The 19,768-nt window shown below is 40.3% G+C and overlaps 1 protein-coding gene across 6 annotated transcripts in view; it reads left to right on the forward strand.

Moving 5' to 3' along the window:
• KIF13B (kinesin family member 13B) overlaps nucleotides 1-19,768 on the forward strand; it is a 187,153-nt gene that overhangs the window by 153,529 nt on the left and 13,856 nt on the right. For 5 of the 6 annotated variants that reach the window (XM_019941373.3, XM_073805779.1, XM_019941375.3 and 2 more), the window contains one exon: nucleotides 5,628-5,761. In XM_019941373.3, coding sequence (XP_019796932.2) covers nucleotides 5,628-5,761 — 134 coding nt within the window. Of the gene's footprint in view, nucleotides 1-5,627; nucleotides 5,762-18,476; nucleotides 18,618-19,768 lie in introns of those variants that run through there. The other variant, XM_073805780.1, reaches the window with a different exon arrangement.

The raw sequence follows: 19,768 nt of genomic DNA on the forward strand, positions 1-19,768 counted from the left end.
TTTGTTTTCTTTTGGGTTAATTGAAAAATATTTTGCAGTATTTTATTTTTTCTTTGGCTTTCTGGTATACCTGTATTTACTTATTAACATCTTTGTTAAAGGAGTCTAGTAGGTATCTTTAATTTTACCACAGTCTACTTAGAATTAATAATTACCACTTCCCACTGCACAAATATAAGAATCTTGCAACAGTGTAATTCCATTTACCTGTTCCCCCACCCCTCTTATTTTGTATTATTGTTGTATCTTTTGCTTTTATAGGTGTTGTGAACCCATTTTACAGTGGTTGTTTTTTTTTTTCTTTTTTTCTTTAAAACAGCTCTTTGTCTTTTAAGGAAATTAAGAAACTATACATAATCTTTTATATTTTCCTTCATATTTATTATTTCTGTCACTACTCCTTCCTGAAGATCATATATTCATCTGATATTATTTCTCTTTAGCCTGAAGAATATCCTGTATTATTGTGCAGTTTTCCTTGAGAAGATGGGTCTCCCCTTTTGAGAATATCTTTATTTCACTTTTTTCTTCAAAGGATATTTTCACTAGGTAGAGAACTCTGAGTTGATAGCTTGTTTTCTTTTAGCTCTTCAAAGACACTGCATTATCTTTTACACTTCTTTTCTGATGAGAATTCAGCCATCATTTGTGTCACTTTCCCACGACATGTGGTATATCTTTGTTTACGTTGTTTGCTTTCCAATTTTTCTCTTTATTTTTCTTCTTAGCAAGTTGGGCAGTGATGTGCTTAGGTATAGTTTTCTTAGTGTTTATCTTGCTCGGGTTTCACCGACGTTCTTGGGTCTATACATTGAGATTTTTCGAACAGTTTTGGGAAATGTTCAACTATTAGTTAATTACATTTTTCCCCTGCCCTTTTCTGTCCTTCTGAGAATCTAATTGCACACATGTTGTATTGCTTAATATTGCCCTATGGGTCACAGAAGCTCTATTCTATTTTGATTATAATTTTTCATCTTTTTATCTTATTTTTGTTTCTTCTGATTGGATAATTTCTACTGCCATTTCTAGTTTTTTATTAAGCACATCCAAGAATTTTTAAATTACAGTTATTCTTTTTAGCTTTAGAATATCCATTTGCTGCTTTTTTTAAATAGTTTTAATTTCTCTGCTGATATTTCTTTCATACCTGTATATTTGTTAAGACCATATCTTTTTTTACATCCTTGGACCTGTGTATAAAAACTGCTTTTAAACTTCTTACCTGCTAACTCCAGCATCATGACCAATCCCCTAGTCTTTTTCTGACTGCTTTTTTCTAGTCTATGGGTCATATTTAATGAGTTTTGACAAGTTTATTTACTCATGTAACTTACACCCCAGTCGAGCTCTAGAAGATTTATGTGACTCCAGTTACTCCCCACAGTGCATCAGTGTTCTGATTTCAGATTAGTTTTGCCCGTTCTACAGTTCCATTTAAATGGAATCATATAGTATGTGCTCTTTTTGTGTTGGGCTTCTTTTGCTCAGCATATCTGTCAAGTCATCCATACTGTTGCATGTATCAGTAATTTATTCTTTTTTATTGCTGAGAGATATTTCACTGTCACAGTGGAATTTATCAGTTTTTAACCAGTTCTCCTGTTTATGGACATTTGGTTTTTTTGCAGTTTTTGGCTACTGTGACTAAAGCTTGTTCTTGTATAGGTCTTTTTGTAACATTTCTGTTGAGTAAATACCTAGGGTGAAATTACTTGGTCATAGACTACTACCTTGTTTAAAAATTCTGTAAATTAAAGAAAAAGATTCTAATCAGTGTTTACTTGATTTGCATGTTTACCACTTTGCTCTGCTCATCATTGCTTCCTGCTCATTCCATGCTTCTGAGTTTAGTTTCTTTTTTAGTGACTATGTATCCATCATTAGCGCTTTTAGCAATCATCTTTTTTTTTAGTGACAAACTGTTTCTTTTGTATGTTAAAGTTTTTATTTTGCTCTCACTTTGAAGAATCCTTTTACTATGGAAAATATCAGACAAAGTAGAAAGAGAATCATGGTGTGCCCTCCAGTGCCCCATGCTGATTTCAGAACGATCAGTGCATCACCAGGCTTACTTATCTGTGCTCCCACTACGTCCCCACACCCTCTCAGAATGACTTTAAAGCAAATCTCAGATATTATCTCATCTGTAAATACTTGTACATGTATTTCTAAAGTAATACCCACAGTAACATTTCATTCCTAAGAAAAATGAAAAATAATTCCAAAATATCATTAAACATCTAGTCAGTGTTCAGATTTCCCCAGTTGGATCAAGAATATCTCTTAGTCATTTTGAATGAAAATCCAAGTAAGGTTCACACATTGTGATTAGTTGATACGTGTCTTAAGTCTGTTTAGTCTATCTGCTCTTCATCTTTTTTCCCTGTTGCCTTGTATCTGTTGAAGAGACCAGGTTTTGTACATAGACTGTACATTTTTACTTTTACTGGTGACATCCTCACCAGGTTATTTAAACATGACTCTCTGTCCCATGTATTTCCTGTAAATTGGTGATTAGATCCACAGCCTTGGTCAGATTCAGGCTAATTTGAGGGAGGGACGGAAGGTAGGGTAAATGAATGGGTAGTTTTATGTACTTCCCTTAGGAGACACATCATGTCTGATTATCTCTTTTTCTGTGATAGATGCAGCCTTTAGTTGATTATTGGCTAGATATTTAATTAGAGGTCATCCTCACTCTAGAATGTTAGTTTAACTGCATGTAAAACTTTAGATTATTCCTAATTTTTTTCTTAGCATTTAGATGATTATATCTTCTACCTCTTTATTCATCTTAAACTTTTTGTTTGTTTGTCTCTTCTTTTGTTTTTTTTTGGTGGCCATGCCGCGAGGCTTGCAGGATCCTTGTTCCCTGACCAGGGATTGAACCCTGGGGCCCTTAGCAGTGAAAGCATGGAGACCTAACCAATGGACTGCCAGGGAATTCCCTTGTCTCCTCTTTTTTGTTTCTCTCATCCCTATTTTTGCTTTTGACCTGTCTCTTGGCAAATAGCTTTCTCTTTGCTGTATTTTTTTTAATGACTGAGCTCATGATTACAGAATATCCTTCTGTAACTTTTCCTAGTTTACTTAGAGTTAATAGTCCTTTATGGAAAAGGTAAAACCTTAACCGTACAGGTCTGTGCACCATCTGTATTGCCAATGAACTTGCATCGTCTTCGTCCAGCGTGGAGTAGAGGTGGGGATGGTCATGTGCTTCTCTTCAGGCAGCCTCATATACAGATGCCTCAAGTTGACTGGCTTCTTCTTTTTAAAGTGTTAATTAGGGTACAGTTTTCAAGTCACATATGACTTGAATTCGTTTTTCTTGAAAATTTAGTCTTATTCACTAAGAATAAGGAATAAAGCATTAACAAGTCTCCTAATATCATAGGCGTTATCTGCACGTCTGACCCCAGCCTTTGGTAATTAAGAGCAGGTAAGAACAGGGTTGGTTCAGGGCACTTGTCCCTCTCTTGTGAAAACAACTCAAACACCACTGTCTTCCTGAAAGGTCAGTTTCATCATCTTCATTCAGTAAACAGCATGAAAAATTAAAGTAGAATAAGATATGGTCCCTGACTTTAAAGAGGTTAAAGTCTGGATGGAGAGCTGTACGAGTGTGTCATTGGCTATGTGATTTAAAAATGAAAAGCCCCATTTTATTCTAGGGCAGAAGTTATTGGGTTGGTCAAAAGGTTCATTTGGTTTTTTTTCTGTAACGTGGTTCTAGTAGCAGTTAGTTGTCTTTAACTTCATTCGAAACAGTTTTGTTAGATTGTATTGTGACAGCTGTCATATCAGCGTGCATTTAAAAAAAGGCTTATCCAAATTGGCGAATTTCTGTGTAGCCATTTTAACATTGAAGATGGAAGAAAAAAAGCAACATTTTTGGCATATTATGCTTTATTATTTCAAGAAAGGTAAAAACGCAACTGAAACGCAAAAACAGATTTGTGCAGTGTATGGAGAAGGTGCTGTGACTGATCGAACACGTCAAAAGTGGTCTGTGAAGTTTCTTGCTGGAGGTTTCTCGCTGGACGATGCTCCACGGTCGGGTAGACCAGTTGAAGTGGATAGCGATCAAATTGAGACATTAATTGAGAACAATCAACGTTATACCACCTGGGAGATAGCCGACATACTTAAAATATCCAAATCAAGGTTGAAAGTCATTCGCATCAGCTTGGTTATGTTAATTGCTTTGATGTTTGGGTTCTACGTAAGTTAAGCGGGGGGGGGGGGGGGGGGGGGGGGGGGAGCCCTTCTTGACCGTATTTCCACATGCGATTCTCTACTTAAAAGTACTGAAAACGTTCTGTTTTTAAAACAAATTGTGACAGGCGAAGAAAAGTGGATACTTTACAATAATGTGGCACGGAAGAGATTGTGGGGCAAGTGAAATAAACCACCGCCAAACACACCAAAGGCTGGTTTTCATCCAGAGAAGGTGATGTTGTGTCTATGGTGGGATTGGAAGGGAGTCCTCTATTATGAGCTCCTTCCAGAAAACCAAACGATTAATTCTAACAAATACTGCTCCCAGTTAGACCAACTGAAAGCAGCACTCGATGAAAAGCATCAGAATTAATCAACAGAAAATGCATAATCTTCCTTCAGGATAATGCAAGACTGCATGTTTCTTTGATGACCGGGCAAAAACTGTTACAGCTTGGCTGGGAAGTTCTGATTCATCTGCTATATTTACCAGACATTGCACCTTTGGATTTCCATTTATTTTGGTCTTTACAAAATTCTCTTAATGGAAAAAATTTCAGTTCCCTGGAAGAATGTAAAAGGCATCTTGAACAGTTCTTTGCTTAAAAAGATAAAAAGTTTTGGGGGCTTCCCTGGTGGTGCAGTGGTTAAGAATCTGCCTGCCAATGCAGGAGACACAGGTTCGAGCCCTGGTCCAGGAAGATCCCACATGCCACGGAGCAACTAAGCCCGTGCGCTACAACTACTGAGCCTGCGCTCTAGAGCCTGCGAGCCACAATTGCTGAAGCCTGTGCGCCTAGATCCCGTGCTCTGCAACAAGAGAAGCCACCGCAGTGAGAAGCCTGCGCACCGCAACGAAGAGTAGCCTCTGCTCTCTGCAAATAGAGAAAAGCCCACGCGTAGCAACGAAGACCCAACACAGCCAAAAATAAATACAAAAAAAAAGTTTTGGGAAGACGGAATTATGAAGTTGCCTGAAAAATGGCAGAAGGTAGGGGAACAAAAGGGTGAATACATTGTTTGATAAAGTTCTTGGTGAAAATGAAAAATGTGTCTTTTATTTTTACTTAAAAACCGAAAGCACTTTTTGGCCAACCCAATAGTACTTGACCAGTTAGTGACAAGGCCTGGGGTTGGATTACCCTTCACATTTAATAGGCACGATGGATATTAGAGCATTTTAGAAGTACCCCAATTGCTGCTATTTAATTGGAAAAGGAAACACCATTGTGTTTGAGGGTAACTATAATAAGAGCATGTCTTTTAATATTAATTTTTTTAAGGATACGTTTTTTGATTTATATTGTTAGATTTGCTTACAAAGGATATGTGGCCAATTTACAGTAAGGAAGATGTCTCTGTAATTGTTTTTGCCTTATCTCTTTTCCTTTCAATATTTTTGGCAGGACTGAGTAACCTAGCAGCCTCCTACTTGAGTCCAGTAAGATCCTTTGTGCCGCAGATGCCGAAGCTGCTGAAGTCTCTCTTCCCCGTCCGCGACGAGAAAAGGGGCAAACAGCCATCTCCCCTCACACATCAGGTAAAAGCGTCACGAAGGCAACAGTGCCCGTGCTCCTAATAGGTTGCTGGCGCAGTGATGCTCTGCGCTGCGCTGAAGCTGGAAGGAGAGGGTAACAGCACTGGGGGCGTCAGAGCTGGGCTTTCAGACCTGGTAAAAGCTCTGATAATTTCTCTTCCACTCTCGTCGGAGATAACAGAGCTGTTTAAACACAGTGATGCTCTCAATCCTTTCTGCTTTTAAAAAATGCCAAGTACACTACTAACGTGATTTATGGTCATATCACTTAGAGCAACAATAGTGAAATTTATGAAGTGCACTTAGTGTTGTTTGTGTATTGCCAAACAGAAAATGTAATTCTATTTTTAATTCTTGATTTCGTTTCTTATTTCACACAATTTTACATCATCCCTGTCCTTGCTGCTCAACCTCTTTTTTCCTCTACTCTGGTTTACCTGTTCTTTCACTGAAATATTAAAAGTGATAACGTGTCTTATTTCCCCTTTTTATTAAAACTCTCTACCGGGCCTTAGAGGACGTTTTAGAGAAGATGTTAAAGGGTTTTCCAAATAATCAGGAAGCTGCTCTTGTGTGATGGTGCCTGGGAAGGCTGTTGGAAATGCAATTTTTAGCCTCATATAGGTGTGAATTCAGCAGAAAATGATAAATGAGGATTTATTTATACTCATTCAAAAACACATACAGTGCATGTTCAGTTGTTGAAATAGTTCTTTTGACATCAGCTTCTCCACATTCACTTAAACATTCAAGTGGCAGAAATGCAGGTGAGTCTCCTTGCCTGAGACCTTAACTATTTAAAAGACTTTTCTAAGTTTACAAGTGCATTTTCAAGGGGGATGGTATTAGTTTTGTAAGGTTGCTATGCAAATACATAATTTTTTCATTCTAGGATTATATGAGCATATATATCAGCATAGATGCACACATATTGTATGAAAAAAATTAAACATCGAGATTTTTGGAAATGTTTAAATTTAACCGGGCACTAACGGGTGCTTGACAGTTACCAAAATGAATCTGAGATGGCGAGAGCTTAAAACAAATAGCAAGCCTAATATTTGGTGGGGGTGAGGGTAGGCAAAACAGATTTTGCCACGGGTTTGTCATAGCATACGTTATTCTGTTCTAAACTGCTACATCATTGTTTCACAAAGTATGATTCATTTACTGTTTGTGCCAGAATTTCCATGGTAGCTTTTTAAAAAGGTAACTTTAAAAAAATACAGCCGGACCTTAAAAAAATGTAACTCATACCTCACCTTGGGACATCTAATAATCTGCATTTATAAGCACCTAAGGTGATTCTTATTCACATTAAAGTTTGATATCCACTGTTTTTCAATTGCTGTTTGGTGAAGACAGAGTTAACGTAAGTTAAAGGAAATTGGAACAGTATTAGAAGTCATTGAATCAGACTACCATTGTTATAATTATCAGCGACTTTAAGCTTTTGATGTAGCAAGTCAAATCACCTGCTACCGTAAGAAGTTACTTTTACTGTTTTGCCAGTGAGTGATTGGTCCCTTTGGATATGAGAGGAACAGCAGTGGTTTAGAAAGAAATCTAGTGATTGGTGGATAATCGCAATTTGTAATGTCCAGTTTAAGAGAGGTAATCTTGAAATATTTTGAAGATATCTTAAGAATATTTGTTCATTCAGTTTACTTTTTTTGAGCATATATGAGCAAAGATGTTACAAAAAGAGCCCCCAGATGCTGCATAGTTCATAAATAAATGAGAATGTCAATACAAAAGTGGCCTTAACAAAGATGCTCAATGGTGGAGCTAAACTGTTCCATTTGGTTGGTGAAATCCCCACTCCCTTGAAGGACCGTTTCTCAAGGTCACCAGAGCTCTATCTTGCCTGCACTTCTCAGTCCTCATCGTGGACTCGACAATCGTGCAGGAAACATTTGTGTCTCTGGGCTTTAGCGCTTAGCGCCGAGTTTGCCTGGCTTCCCTTCTGTTGGCTGCTCAGTCTTTCTCAGTTGCCTTTTCTGGGACCCTTTATTCCAACAAGCCGCTGATATTCAGGTGTTCCAGAGCTCCCTCCCAGGTAATCTCATCCAGCTCTGTGGCTTTTAACTCTTTATGCATTGACAATGCTCACATTTCTATCTCCAGCCCAGGCTTTGCCCCTGAGCGCTGGCCTCATGGAGCTAACCACCTGTTCAGCTTTTCCACTTACAAATCCATTAGACATTCACATTTTACAAGTTACTTACAAAATACATGCCCATCTCAGCGTGTATAGCACAAATGTCCACCTAGTTGCTTCACCTCATAAATAGTCCATCAGTAAAATTTTGTGGGTACCACTTTCAGTCCGGTGACTTCTCGCCATCTCCATTTCTCATCACTCATCCATGCCATCGTCTCTTGCCTTGACTATGCAGCAGCCTATCAATTGGTCTAACTGACGCTTTTTGCCTCACACAGTCCTGTCATTCACAGAGAAGCCAGGGTGAGCTCCCAAGGCCTTACATTAGTTCATGGCTTGAAACCTTCCACTGCTTCTCTTTGAATAAAATCTATTCCTTACTGTGGTTTACAGTGGCCTATGTGATCTAGCCTCCTGACTTTTAATCTTTTATTCCCTTTATTTTTTATTTATTTAATTATTTATTTATTTTTGGCTGTGTTGGGTCTTCGTTGCTGCGCGCAGGCTTTCTCTAGTTGCTGCGCGCAGGCTTTCTCTAGTTGCAGTGCGCGGGCTTCTCATTGTGGTGGCTTCTCGTTGCGGAGCACGGGCTCTAGGTGCGTGGACTTCAGTAGTTGTGGCACGTGGGCTTCAGTAGTTGTGGTTCATGGGCTGTAGAGCACAGGCTCAGTAGTTGTGGCGAATGGGCTTAGTTGCTCCGCGACATGTGGGATCTTCCCGGACCAGGGCTCGAACCCGTGTCCCGTGCATTGGCAGGTGGATTCTTAACCACTGCACCACCAGGGAAGTCCCTATTCCCTTCATTTTATTCTTTGTTCACCATGCTAAGCCATATTGGCCTTTTCGTTGTTATTGTTTGTCGCATGAACCATGAAGCTCCTTTTGGTCTCAAGAGTTTTGGCACTTGCTTTTCCTTCTACTTGGACTGCTCTCTCCCAAAGTCTTTGCGTGGCTACTAGGTCTCTAGTAGACTTGTCTGCTAATAGCGTGGTCAAGAAAGACCACTCTAAGTAAATACGTTTGAGTTTAGAGTGGCCTGAACCAACCAAACTAAAACAATAGCATCTACCATACATATTACAGTGTACTCCCATATTTAATCTTTTCATTGGGAGTCATTGTTATGTTTATATGCTTATCGGTTATCTCCACTCTAGAATGTAATTCTTCAGGGCAGGGGCATAGTCAATGGAAAATATATGTTGGTTGACCATTGACATTTGTACAGCTTGTAATGTTAGATAGTTTGCATGTACCAGGTGTCATCCAGTGGTGTAAAGGACTGTGGTTATAGTTCGGAGGTGAGAGAATCACATCTGAGTGGGAATTTGAGATATCGAGACATATTTATGAAGTTTCTTTCCTAGATTAATGCAGGTTCCACTAAAGAACTACTCTTAAAGGAGGGGAAAGCTTGAGCTTATAATTTCGGACTTATTTGATCAAAGATGCTTGTGTTCTCATTTTTACTATCTCTGCTAAAGTTTTAAGAGAAGTAAATTATAATTTAAAATGACAGTATCAATATAGAGGTTTCCCTTACTAGGACCACTTTAAGTATGCTTTAAGTTGCCGTCACCTAAACGATGTTCCATCCTTGAAATTAGGGCACTTGAGCGTTAATGGAATTTCAAAATAACAGCAACAAGAGCAATGCTATATTGGCTAGATTTTTTTAGTGTTTCCCAATTTTTTTATAGTAATCTTCACTCTAATGTCATCCTATTCACTTGGAAATCAGATTTGATACCTGAAAGTTGAGGTTCTTACTTTTTTCCCTCCGTGTGGAACCTCCAAGTCCTCCAGGAAGAAGGTTGTTTTATTTCTACCTAGTCTTTGCCTCTGCTTTTTTCTGCTATTGCCCAGGAGTTAAAGGTTCTGTGCTCCTTTAGGCTTTCTCCAGACCTAATAGCTGAAGACTAGTCAACTATATCTCTTATAATAAATGCCTCATCATTCTTCCGTTGTCTTGCCAGGGTTTTGCTTAAAGTGGGGAGCCCAGAAGTGATACTGTAACCCCTATGCTTGAAAATAGTGCAACTGTCACTGTCCTCTTTTGAATAATGTACTTCTACCAAAGTGGCATATGATTGCACTTTTTTTAAAGGCAAGTATTTTTAGTTCATTGTGCTCTGGTCCATTAACGTTCCCCTTTTTTGTTTGCTTGTTTATTTGCTTACACTCTTGTCAATGCACTTCTCTTTTTATTATTATGTTGTTTAGTTGAAGTATAAAAATACTTAAATAAGGATCTTCAGATTCATTTAGAAAATTTTTCATCTTGATTTTGTTTCAACATTCCTAGGATAGCAAGATATTTTTTGTATAATTATTTAAAAAATACTTCTGTCCTAACTGTCATCTGCAAACTTTGAAGGGCATAGTCTGCATTTGAGTCACAAACAAAATATGGAACATTAGGGCGTGAGAGAGAACTCTGTCATATGTGACTAGAGATCTCTCCCCAAGTTACAGAGCGACAGAGCGACACACTTCAGCTCTGCATATTCAGTAACTTCCATCTCCAACCCACGTTTCCCCCTCTCCCTAGCAAAGAGATTATGGGAGACTTTGTTAGATGCATTACAGAAATAGAGGGACACCATGCCTTCCTCTGTATCACCAGTCCAGAAAGCCTAGGACAAAATTCATGCTGATGAACGTTCCTAGACCACCCTGCCCACTGCCTGGCTTAGCCATAGCTCTGTGTGAGGTATCTAGTGTAGCGTAAAGAAATACACAAATACCCCGAAGCTTGCTCTCTGTCTTGATTCTGGTTTAAATTGGCTACTACTGCCTTGTTAGTACACTAATTTCAATGGCCCGTATAAATAGTCATTCAATAATCAATACCGGACTAAAAAACTTATATAGGTTTTAGAATGACATCAAAGATAGAACCCAGAAAAATAGAAATCAGTGCACATGCCTAAAAGGAATCTGGATCAATTCTACAGTACAGGAAGGGATAAATATTGGTATTAACATTGCATAAAACTTAGAGACAAAAAATAGATAGTAACCCTGCTTAAGATTTCTTTTTTTTAAAAGTTATTTATTTAAATTTATTTATTTAATTTATTTATTTTTGGCGGCGTTGGGTCTTTGTTGCTGCATGCGGGCTTTCTCTAGTTGCCGTGAGCAGGGGCTGCTCCTAGTTGCAGTGCGCGGGCTTCTCACTGCAGTGGCCTCTCTTGTTGCCGAGCACGGGGTCTAGGTGCACGGGCCTCAGTAGTTGTGGCTTGCGGGCTCTAGAGCACAGGCTCAGTAGTCGTAGCGCACGGGCTTTGTTGCTCCGCGGCATGTGGGATCCTTCCGGACCAGGGCTCGAACCCATATCCCCTGCATTGGCAGGCGGATTCTTAACCACTGTGCCACCAGGGAAGCCCCTTGTTTAAGATTTCTAATGTGAGACGGCACAACAAACTAAACAGAAACCCCCAAATGGATCAGCAGAGACAGTACGTGGTAACCCAGCAGACTATAGAATAAGACAGGCACACTCTCATTTCTGTCCCCACCCAACTTTCTCTTTTCATCATTTTCAAAGCCATTGCCCTCTCCATTTCCTACCTGACTGTGATGAAAGATCTCAAAACTTCTTCCTTTTTCTGTTTCTGTCCCAAGTTAATTTGGAGACTTAAACTCCTCTGGAAGAGTCACAGTAACAAAGACACTCATAGCAGCCCACCTAAACACCACACCTGGGTTCTCTCCGGCATCGACAACACTTAGATCATTGCACTTAGTTCTGGGTATGTTACTACTAGACATTCATTGACCAACTGGAATTATTTCAGAGAATAACATCAGAAATGATTTATGAAGAAGGATTAAAGAAGTTATTTATAGCTTGACCAAACAATGACTAAGAGAGCTGACTGTATAAGCATTCAGGGGATATCAACACCAAAGGCAGGGAAGAATTGTGTAAGGATGGTTCCAGGCAAGCAGCAGTAGGAAAGGCACAGAACAACAGAAATGAAGTTAACGAAGAGAATGGTAACAACCGTAAATGAGTACAGTGATTTGTAGATAGCAGGGTACTCTCTAAAAAAACCCCCAGGGCTTTCTGTCACTTCTATTTTGTAAAAGTAAGATTTTGAAAATATAAAAGTATTCCCATTAAGAACCGGGGAATGGAATAGATCCTGTTTCTACCAGTCATTCTTCCCTCTTTTCTTTGCTAGATTAGGTGGAAGAGAGGCAGAAGTTGTGTAATGAAGGAATGATTATTATCAAAAAAGTACTTTTAATCAGAGTGTCCTTGACATTTTCAAACAAGAACATTCAATTCCCTCCCTCATGCAAAGATACAAACACACAACCACAGTGAAAATCTAATGAAAAGATAAATGTTTATTAACTTGTTCTTTGGAGTCAGCAGGTTCTCAGATCAAGATTCTGTTATTTGGGGGGGTGCATACTTCAGCAGCTGAAAAGACTCATGGATCTTTTCTTGTAAGATAGAAGTTAACAGTTTATTCTGAGGAATACAAAAATTTAAAGAAAGAAAATAAAGATTTTAAGAAAGTCATTAAAAACAAAGGTTCTTATATTTTACAGAATCATTTGGCTCGAACATATTCGTAAAGACTTATGTTTGTCATTTTTATGGAGATCTGTTTTTGTTTGTAATCAGTTTCTGTCTGAGTTCCAGAAATGCAAAAGATACAGCACTGAGAGAGGTGGCAGCTGACAAAATTGCTGTCTTTGACCTTCTGATGCAAGTTTAGTAACTAATCTGGAAAATAATGAACTGCAATTAATGAAATCTGTACTCATATTCAAGTGTGTTTCTCAGACAGCACATACAATAATTGAAAGCACTTCCTGCTCTCCAATTAGTTAGATTGAATTAATGTGGCATAATAGCTTTTTTCATATATCTAGAAGATTGTGTTCAGATGAAGCTGTTTATGCACTTCAAACTTAGGTGCTCCAAATGGCATCTTTGGTTCATTTGGGGAATTAAAGAGTTAACGCTCACATTCAATTTCCACCATCAAAAACACAGCCGCATTTCCGGCCTATCTTTATTTTACCGTCTGCCCCTCTTAAGTGTCCTGCGCTTTGCTTATGGCTGCCTTGTCGACTTCAGGGATGTGTGTCTCCGGTTTCAACACAGCTTCCAGTGTGGAAGATGGACAGGGCCTTGAGTAGGGAAAGCAGCGCCCTGCGCATCTCTGGCCTAGTTGAAAAGATGCTTGGCTAGTTCTTCCGGGTTTCATGTCAGCAATTCCTCCATGTATAAAATGGGGGGAAACAAACACAGCTACTGGTTCTTCCCTTGTGCATGAAGATGCTGTTTTAGGCTCTTCATACTTGGGCTCCTCTGATGAAACAAGCCATATAAATGCCTATCCTGGTGTCTTAAGGGTTCATCATCTTAACTAACTAAAATAAGAAAAGGTATCTATACTTTGTTTCTAGCCTTGAGTTTTCCTTAATTATTCAGGTTATTTTTAAAGGTTATTTCCCCCTGTAGTTTATATTTGGATATGGTATGCTATATTGCTTTTTCTTGAGTTAACAAAGGGAAGTTTGCACAGCCCTTCTGGAGTACAGACTTTTAAAAAAAATTCAAAGTAGGACTTCCCTGGTGGTCCAGTGATTCAGACTCCACGCTCCCAATGCAGGGAGCAAGGGTTTGATCCTTGGTCGAGGAACTAAGATCCCGCATGCCATGCAGCGTGGTCAAAAAAACCCAAGAATTCAAGGCAGGTGATTTCTGTTCAATTGGTTTGGGGATGTGTTCTTAGGCATTCTTCTTTTTTTTTTTTTTAAATTTATTTATTTTTATTTTGGGCTGTGCGCGGGCTTTCTCTAGTTGTGGTGAGTAGGGGCTGCTCTTTGTTGCAGTGCTGGAGCTTCTCACTGCACTGGCTTCTCTTGTTGCGGAGCACGGGCTCTAGGTGCACAGGCTTCGGTAGTTGTGGTGCGCGGCTTCAATAGTTGTGGCACGTGGGCTGTAGAGCGCAGGCTCAGTAGTTGTGGCCGCCGGGCTTAGTTGCTCCGCGGCATGTGGGATCTTCCTGGACCAGGGCTTGAACCCGTGTCCCCTGTATTGGCAGGCGGATTCTTAACCACTGGGCCACCAGGGAAGCCCTAGGCATTCTTACTACTTTACAGAATGAGACTCTTCTCTCTGTTTTCTTTTCCAAAATCATAACATCTTACCATCTACCTTTGCCCCAGAAATGTATGGATATTGACATACTTAGAGACACTAAGTTGACAGGTTGTCTTCAGAATCAGGGTTAGTAGTTGATCTGAAAAATAATGAAAAGAAGGTAGTTTCTGAGGCAGGATACGAGTTGATGGAAGAGACCTCAGTCTGCCAGTCGTTTTTCACAAATGGGCCTTGTATACTTCTGTATGATTCTGGAGACCTGAGGTTGGAACCTTTTTTGGTAAAGAGCCAGATAGTATCATTTTAGGCTTTGCAGGCCAAACGGTGTCTGTCAGAACTAGCTGTAGTTCTGGTCCAAACATTGGGTCTGGTTTTGTTCCAATAAAACTTTATTTATAACCGTGAAATTTGAATTTCATATAATTTTTACATGTCACAGGGTATTCATTTATTTCAACAACTTCAAAATTTAAAAAGCATTCTTAGCTTACAGGGCACACCGAGGTGGGGACGGTCTAGATTTAGACCCTGGTTTTAAGTTTTTAGATTGATGGCCATTCTGTGTTTCAGGTAAACATCCTTCATCCTTCATGGGTGCTTGAGAAACTAAGTGGATGGAGTGAATAGTACATCCTCTTTTTAAAAAATAGAAATCTTTTTCACATAAATACTTAAATAAATTTTAATAATTATCATGCAGAAGTTTAAAAAGTAAACTAGCTAAACCCTAAAAAATAAGGAACAGTCTCTTTCGTGACAACTTCAGAAATATTAGTATTTAAAATTTTCTGTATCTAGGGCCTCAAGTAAGTTGAACTAACACATATATGATAGAGTGAAATGAAAAGTCTGTTTGGATGGGCTTATTCACTTTTATCAACGGATACAACAATTTACTTCTTGATAGAAGAAGTGGGCCGTTTAGTTGTTTCATGTAATTGAATTAAATAGGAATATCAGATGGTGGACCTTGAGTGCCCATTTCTGAGGAGTAAGAAGGGCCCTGTCTACGTCTGGTGTTGCACACATTGTATCCCTATCTCCTGGCACAACCTTTAGAATATAGTAGGCACCTGGCCCATGTTTTACTTACATCAGGTGGAATTGTTGATTGTTTAAAAATGTGCATATAGTAAGTCCACCTAGAAATACCTTGGAAGACAACACCCGAAATCCCAATGACTAGATTACCTTGGTGCTTTAAAAGAGTACTGAGTGCTTGGTGTGCCAGGGATTTTATATGCATCAGCTCAGCACCACTGCTGTCTGATGAAAATAAATGAGCCACATGTGTCATTTAGAATTCTCTAGTAGCCACATTTAAAGTAGAAAGAAACAGGCCAAATTAATTGTGATAAAGTAATTTAGGATTGACATACATACACTACCATGTGCAAAATAGCTAGCTAGGGGGAACCTGCTGTAGAGCACAGGGCGCTCAGCTCGGTGCTCTGTGACCACCTAGAGGGGTGGGATAGGGAGGGTGGGAGGGAGGTCCACGAGGGAGGGGATGTATGTATACGTATAGCTGATTCACTTTGTTGTACGGCAGAAACTAACACGACACTGTAAAGCAATTATACTCCAATAAAAAAAAAAGTAAAAAGAAACAGGTCAAACTAATTTTAATAAAATAATTCACATAACCCAGTATATTCATAATATCGTCATTTCAACCTGTAATCAGTATAAAAAAACTTACTGAGACAGTCCCATCTTTTTTTCTGTGCAGTCCTTGAAATCAGGTGTGTATTTTACATTTCTAGCACATCTCAATTTAGATACTAAATTTTCCTCGGAAATCTTGATCTGCATTTAGAGTTCATGAAGTTGAAAAAATAGATCCGCATGCCCAAGCCATTCCAAACATACTTAAAGGTGCTTTAAGTTTACATATTATTAGTTAAAATTAAGTAAATCCACTTCCTCAGTCACACCAGCCACATTTCAAGTGCTCAGAAGCCATGTGGCTGGTGGCTGCCATGTTGGACACGCAGAGTTAAAGGGTGATACTAGACACTGAGTTGGACAGAGAGGAAGATGAGACTCAGGTGGGTTAACTAAGGTCAGAGCCTAGGGAGTAGCAGAACTGAGACATATTCAAGAAACAAAACAATGCACAATTGTGATCTGAAGAGATTTCACTGGGTTTGATTAAAAATAGCAAGCGATTATATTTGTAGAATGAATGACTCTATAAAGTATTTGAAGGAGGAACTAGTCATGCCGTGGAAATACACTGGGTAGGATCTATCCATCTTTGTTTTTTTTGTTCATTTCTTTCTAAAAAAATTATCTCTGGGCAATGAGGGATCATTGACAAAGCAGGAGAGTGACGTGGTCAAATTTGTGTCTCAGAAAGCCCCTCTGACTGCAGTTTGGAAGATGGATTGGAATAGAATAAAACTGGAAGAATCTATTCAAATGTATGTGCATACCTCATGAGGGATTGTAATATTGGTCAGAAAAGTGAACTCACCATCCCATGCTTGACACAGTGACACTTTAATGTCACTGATTGGAAGGAGCATGTGCCAGGTAGGGTAACAGTGTCTCTGGTGAGGACCATCTGGTGGCTACCCGCCATCCTCCCTGGGTGGCATTGCTTAGAGAATTCCTGTGGTCTGGATCACCACCTTCCAGATGTGATCACCCAGCGGTGATCAGGTCTACACAAAGGACTGAGGGATCCATTAGAATGCCAAGTTACTCATTTAAACTAAGAACTATAACTGCCAGGTGGATAAAAGTGCTGGTGTCATCGTGGCCAGCACAGTCTTACCTGGATCCCTCTGGAAAGCCAGAGTGCAGCTCCTAAGGCTGCTCGTGAGCCCAGGCTGGTGCTGGGTTGGGTCCGAGGGCACCCCCTCCGCGGTGGCTGGAGCGCCTGTCCCTGCACCCGCGTGGGGGGGCACTGGCAGCCTCACCACCCTGCCTCTGATTAACATAACCTTTAAACACTTGTTTATATTGGTTAGGCTGTTGCTGATTCTTGATCTTTAGTAATTGTACGCGTCTGATTTTATCTGATGTTTATTACTTTACCAGAACATATTCAGAGATGAGGAAGTATCTTGTTTATGTGCACTGCCCCAGCTCAGTGGTGTTCCTTATATTTTTCTCACTTTAGCAGCACGAATATCAAAGGTTAGCTATTGAGTATTTATGGCAAAAATAAATCTTACATCTCTTGTTGTATTTTCCTATGCTTGGATTAAAGTGATTGGTTAGAGTTGTAAAAAAAAAAAAAAAGACTTAGAGGATCATATTCACTTAGGAACCATTAGAAAATGACATGTAAGAATTTATCAAATTCAGGGTAAGGGGTGATTTTTAGGAAAGGTTCATTTTCAAACAAAAAACTACATCAGAAAATTTAATTTTTTTTTGAACAAAGTGATGATTTTTTGCTTCAGCTGATATCTCTTCTGCCCTCTACCTACCCCTATGCCCAAATTTTGGAATTTGATAGGATTTTTCCAAATCCTATCTAACTGTACAATTCAGCCTTCATGTCACTTAAGTAATTCATTCATTCACTTATTTAACTGTTTATTCATTCAACAAACATTAAGTTCCTGTTTATGGATGAGATGAATGAGACATAACCCCTACCCTGCAGAGAGCTTGCAGTTGAGAGGGGCTCCCGTCGAGACACGTCGACAGATAAATAGGACGATGTTGTAGGTGCTGAATGTGTGTATCGGGGGTGACCCAGTGAAGGTGGCATTTTACCTGCAGTTTGAGGAAGAGTAGATGTTGCTTGAGCTGAGACTTAAAGATGACTAGGTCTTCATCAGGTGGAATGTGATACCCTAGGGGAAGGGACAGTGCGAGGATGGTGTGTCCAGCACAGAGTGGGTTAGCATGCCGAGCGAGGGAAGTGCAGCCTCGTGAGGGGTGAGGTTCTTTCAAGTCACGCCAAGGACTTAAGGCTTTATTCTGGGGCAAGGAGGTCTCCAAATTAGCTTTTATGCCTAGTTATGAAATTCTGAGCCAGTCTGCTCTGTTTTCATTCAGGTGGCATGTGAAAACCAGAGTTTAGGAAATGACAAGGTATGGTATGAGAAGTGACCATCACCTTTTCCCCGAAATGCTTCGGAGCAACCCTCTGCCTGTCACCTGCCCATCTACTAGGTTTGAGCCACCCTCGGGACAGCACGATGGCAGGTTCAGCTGGCCTCCAGGCCACGGTCCCTTTCCATCCCTGTCACTGACCCCCCTGGGCAGTCTGTCTGCATTTAACCGCTAGGTGAATGCCTCTGCGCCTTGGTTTCTGTAGTGTGAAATGTAGATAATTATACTTATATTCGTGAGCCTCGTGGGACTTCTTAATATTTATAGCTGCAAAATACTTTGCAGTCATTTTTATTAATAGTTACCAGATGTGTCATAAGGATTAATGAACTTATGATCTGCAGTGTTTTGAGCTCCTGAGATCGGAGGCAACCGCCTGCATGGGGGATATGTAAAAGAGCATTAAAGCGCAAGCAGTACCATTTGGAAATGGGAGCTGTTACGTGTGAAGGACAGATGACACACTGAAGATTTCAGTGCACTTTGTAGGTATTTTTGGTACCCTTACTAAGGTTGCTAAATTCACCAAAGGCCGTGGCCAAATATAGAAGGCTGGCACCCCCTCCCTTGCACCCCTCCCCCCCCATGATCGTGCACACGCACAGGTGCGTGTGCACACTCTTTCTGCTGAGGCCACCGTCACCCTCGCCCTGTCGTCCCTTCTTCCTGGGCACCGTCTTTCGCTCTCCCCCCAGTTTCCAGGTGTTCAGGAGTCTCCTTCGTATCTCTAAATTTTCATTTCTCTTTCCTTTTCCTCTTACTATCCAAGTGCAGGCTCTTATGTTATTGGCTCTCCGCTGAACCATTGAAGCAGCTGCTTAATTGACCTCTCCAAGTTTTCTGTCTGCCCTCTTTAGGGATAATCTTCTGTTAGCCTAATTCTTATGGCCGCTTCATTCAGTACCTTTGATAGTTCTTTATCGCCTGTGAAAATCCACCATAAATTTACATACAAGGCCTCCTCTGCACACCCTAACTTCCATTGCCTCTGCCCAGCACTGGTCAGTCTAGATCATCCTCTCTCTCCCAAGACCTCCTGGAAGGTTGAGTAGCTTTTCCTGGGCAGGAAGTGAGGAGGGAACACTGCCAGACACAAAGGGTAGCCTGCCTTTGTCACGCCACTCTTCATGTTCGAGGTGTCCCTCAGCTGTGGGAAAAGCCATTCCGTCTTCAAGCCCTGTCTCACAAGTGAAATCACCCTCATGGAGGTGTTCTAGGCCTGGTCCCAGGATGACCCCTTCCTCCTCAGAATCTCCTCTGCTTTGAAACTGTCATTCTGATAGCTGTCCTTTTCCTTGACGTTTTTGTTATTTGCATCCCATCCTGCCCCCAAACTGGATTGCTGCCTTGTCGCGAGTGAGCCCGTATTCTTCAGGTCTTTGTGTTCCCACGGCGCTATTGCAATGCCTTGTACGCCTGAGACCTGAGTCCTTGTTGAGCTAAGTTTATACATTGAAGCAGAGCCCCAGTTAAGTTCATCATGTAGGGCAGTATTATGGGAGAATTTGAAATATACAGATGTAAAGCGAATATTACAGTGAATCCCTAGGTACTCAGCACCTAGCTTCCATAGAAAGCAGTACGCGGCCAGTCCTGTATGTCTGTGCCCCTGCCCTCTTGAGCATGTCCCTTGCTG

Source organism: Tursiops truncatus, chromosome 6 (assembly GCF_011762595.2).
Source record: "Tursiops truncatus isolate mTurTru1 chromosome 6, mTurTru1.mat.Y, whole genome shotgun sequence".
NCBI classification, from domain to species: Eukaryota; Metazoa; Chordata; class Mammalia; order Artiodactyla; family Delphinidae; genus Tursiops; species Tursiops truncatus.